Source organism: Rhinoraja longicauda, chromosome 2 (assembly GCF_053455715.1).
Source record: "Rhinoraja longicauda isolate Sanriku21f chromosome 2, sRhiLon1.1, whole genome shotgun sequence".
NCBI classification, from domain to species: domain Eukaryota; kingdom Metazoa; phylum Chordata; class Chondrichthyes; order Rajiformes; family Arhynchobatidae; genus Rhinoraja; species Rhinoraja longicauda.
In genome coordinates, this window is record NC_135954.1 from 58,656,658 (window position 1) to 58,659,962 (window position 3,305).

A 3,305-nucleotide genomic window follows, 5' to 3' on the forward strand; every position below is an offset into this window, starting at 1 on the left:
AAATAACATTCTCATCCTAGATAACATTGAACATTCCTCTCTACACCACCATTGGAATTAAATGTTAAACAAAAATTCATATCTTCGTAAACAAGCTCTGCACACAAACCTTCCTGGGCATCGCCGATTGACTGAGTCCACTACTTAAAGATGAAACAGAACTGATTCTTGACTACAAATTTAGCAAATAGAAAACTCATCAGTTTATAACACTTGCATAAATATCTGCAGAATTGGACCCCAAAACAGCTTTGCTACATAAATCTGCACAAAAAATAAATAAGTAATATTATAAATTAACACTTGACTGTTAAAATAAATAAAGCTTTCAAGATACTTTTAGTTAAGAGGCATTTAAATATATAGATTAGCTGATATATACATTCATAAAATCATAACACATGTGTGCTTTCAATTATTCATTGGGCTAGTTGGCAAAAAAGTAAATAAGTATAATCATCTACATATTGCGTGTTACTTAGGGTATATTTGGTATAAAACTCTATGAAAATAAAATTGAATCACCAGGGATATTGAAACGAAGAGCCTGCCTGAAATGTTTAACATCCAGCATTGTCAATCAGGTTATTCCTGAGCATGATAGGATGCTCTGCAGTGCAGAGGTGGAGTATAATCACCACAGTTTTCATCGTTGGTTAAATGTGGAAGGTGTTCTTTCCTTGCTCAACCACCTGCCAGAGATTTCTTCTTATTCTGTCTCCGTGCTGGGCGACACTGGCTTTTTAAAGAGAGATGAGCTGTGTACTGACTGGATGAAAATAGATATATTTCTACCCACTTCAAAGTCTGTGACTATGTGGGCTCTGCGACATTCAACATAAGCAATTCCAGGAAGGACTGTTAAAAAAGACAATGCATATGAAATCGTGCAAGTCAAGTAATTTTCCACATGTGCTTGTCTTATCATTCACCTCAGGGTAATTTGTTTGAGCACCATCTTACTTTGGAAACAATCTTGAAGGCTCAGTGACAAGAGTGGTCCAGCGTCGATCTGGTCTTCATTTCTGACTTGCATCCATGGTTCCGACATGTCAACATAAGCAGTCTTTCTCGTGGAGTCGCGTGATTCGGCCGGGCTGACATGAATTCGTCGTGCGTTCATCGCCTGGCAGAAACGCCACAGCTCAGGAACCAGAGCATGGCGGGATTCACCGGTGCTAATGGCTCACACGGCAATGGACCCTCCGCTGGTTGCTACGAACAACTGTGGATCTCGACGAGTGTCTTCGTCATGCTGGGAATTGTCAGCCTGTTGGCAAATATTTTAGTCATCACTGCGATCGTCAAAAACAAGAACCTTCACTCCCCTATGTACTTCTTCATCTGCAGCTTAGCAGTGGCCGACATGCTGGTCAGTTTATCCAATGCCTGGGAGACCATCTTCATTGCCATGCTGAAAAGCTGGCATTTACTGGCTCAGGACAACATGATCAAGAGCATGGACAATGTGTTTGACTCAATGATCTGTAGCTCCCTCCTTGCCTCCATTTGCAGCTTGTTGGCCATCGCCATTGACAGGTATATCACCATCTTCTATGCCCTGCGCTACCATAACATCATGACAGTCAGGCGGGCTTTGATAATCATTGCTGGTATCTGGGGAGCTTGCATCGGCTCTGGAATCCTCTTCATTATCTACTCGGAGAGTACCACTGTGGTCATCTGCCTCATCGCCATGTTCTTTGCCATGCTCGCCATCATGGCCACGCTCTACGTCCACATGTTCATGCTGGCCCGCTTGCATGTCAAACGCATCGCAGCTTTGCCTGGCAGTGGTGCCATCCACCAGTCAGCCAACATGAAAGGAGCCATCACCCTGACCATTCTGCTGGGGAGTTTTATTGTCTGCTGGGCTCCGTTCTTCCTGCACCTCATCCTCATGATCTCCTGCCCCCGAAACCCTTACTGCATCTGCTTCATGTCGCACTTCAACATGTACCTAATCCTCATCATGTGCAACTCAGTCATCGATCCCCTCATCTATGCTTTCCGTAGTCAGGAGATGCGGAAGACCTTCAAAGAAATAATCTGCTGTCTGCGGGGAAATTGCGATCTGACAGGTTAATATTAATACAATTAGAGGGAAATCAAAAGAACCACCACAGGGCTTTTTATTCTGCCAAGAATTCTCCTTGGATGAGGAAAGGAATACCTTGTTCTCCAAATAAGTTGTGATTTTGTCCACATGCTACGCAATGTTTTCTTTTACCAGCATCAGATTTTCTGGTTTTTTCCCTTTTTAAAAGCATTCATTTCGTGCTAGAGGAATGTTTTACATGGCACCCATTCATCCTCTAGTGCTCATTCAAATGGAAATTCATCAGAGATGAGTCTCAACAGTGAGTATTGGCAGAAAATATGGTAATGGAATGGTTGTGGGATGGGAAGAGAATTCCACAACTTACATGCTGTGGAATTCAATTCCCAAGTACTGGAGACTTTTGGTTGATAACCAAGAAGAAAGTACAAAAGCCTGATTTTTATTTATTTCCAATCTCAGACAGTAATATTAATTTTAGCACGTGACAGCCTTCTATCTGTGTATATCTAACTGTGTGTCATCGATCACTATAGGACATACCATAGAATCCTGTGTCAGGAGCTGACTTTTTGAAGTAGTTATCCTATATTGATCACAATCTCTACCTTTATCTTAATAACCTTAGTAAATAGTCCAGCATGTCCAATTTACATCCGTGAATTCCCTATTAAGGTTCAGCCTTCATCTAAAGTGTAAAACAAAATTCTTCATTTTCATTTCCCTCCCAAATTATTTTAAATCTACGGACATTTCTACAGGCTCTGAGTCAGGAGGGAAATCAAAACGACTTGCCTTTAAGAATGAACTGTTCTCCTTTATATAAAAAGCTATGCAGCACATTACCCTACCCCTCCACTCCTTACTTGTTAATCTTTCAGTGGTACTCATTCAAATGGTAATTCATCAGAGATGAGTCTTAGCAGTGACTCCATTATAAATTTGGATTTATAAATTTGGATCAGAAAGATGATATTTTGAAGGCATTTATGTGTGTGGGGATTGCGGCTCTTCAAACTGTTACCTAACAAACAAAAATGCAATGGGACATGATGTTTTGATGCTATCTATGATTGCTGTGCAATAGCAATCTTACAAAAAAAAATCCTTGATAATTGCTTTGTCGTATTCCTTCATTTATTATATGAAATATCTGTATTCACCACATCTTTGAAGAATTGATGTGCTTGATAAAAAGCTTCTTACTGTTTAGTTCACTTATGCCACCTAGAATGAGCCATCACTC

At 40.6% G+C, this 3,305-nt stretch overlaps 1 protein-coding gene across 1 annotated transcript; it reads left to right on the plus strand.

Moving 5' to 3' along the window:
* The first annotated feature begins 1,059 nt into the window (after positions 1-1,059).
* mc4r (melanocortin 4 receptor) lies at positions 1,060-2,086 on the plus strand. The gene has a single exon (XM_078422767.1). The coding sequence runs from the start codon at positions 1,103-1,105 to the stop codon at positions 2,084-2,086; it is 984 nt and encodes a 327-aa protein (XP_078278893.1). The 5' UTR covers positions 1,060-1,102.
* The last annotated feature ends 1,219 nt before the right edge of the window (positions 2,087-3,305 follow it).

What these genes read in the sequence shown, in the direction of transcription:
- mc4r (XM_078422767.1), top strand. Translation starts at nt 1,103, where the DNA reads ATGAATTCGTCGTGCGTTCATCGCCTGGCAGAAACGCCACAGCTCAGG.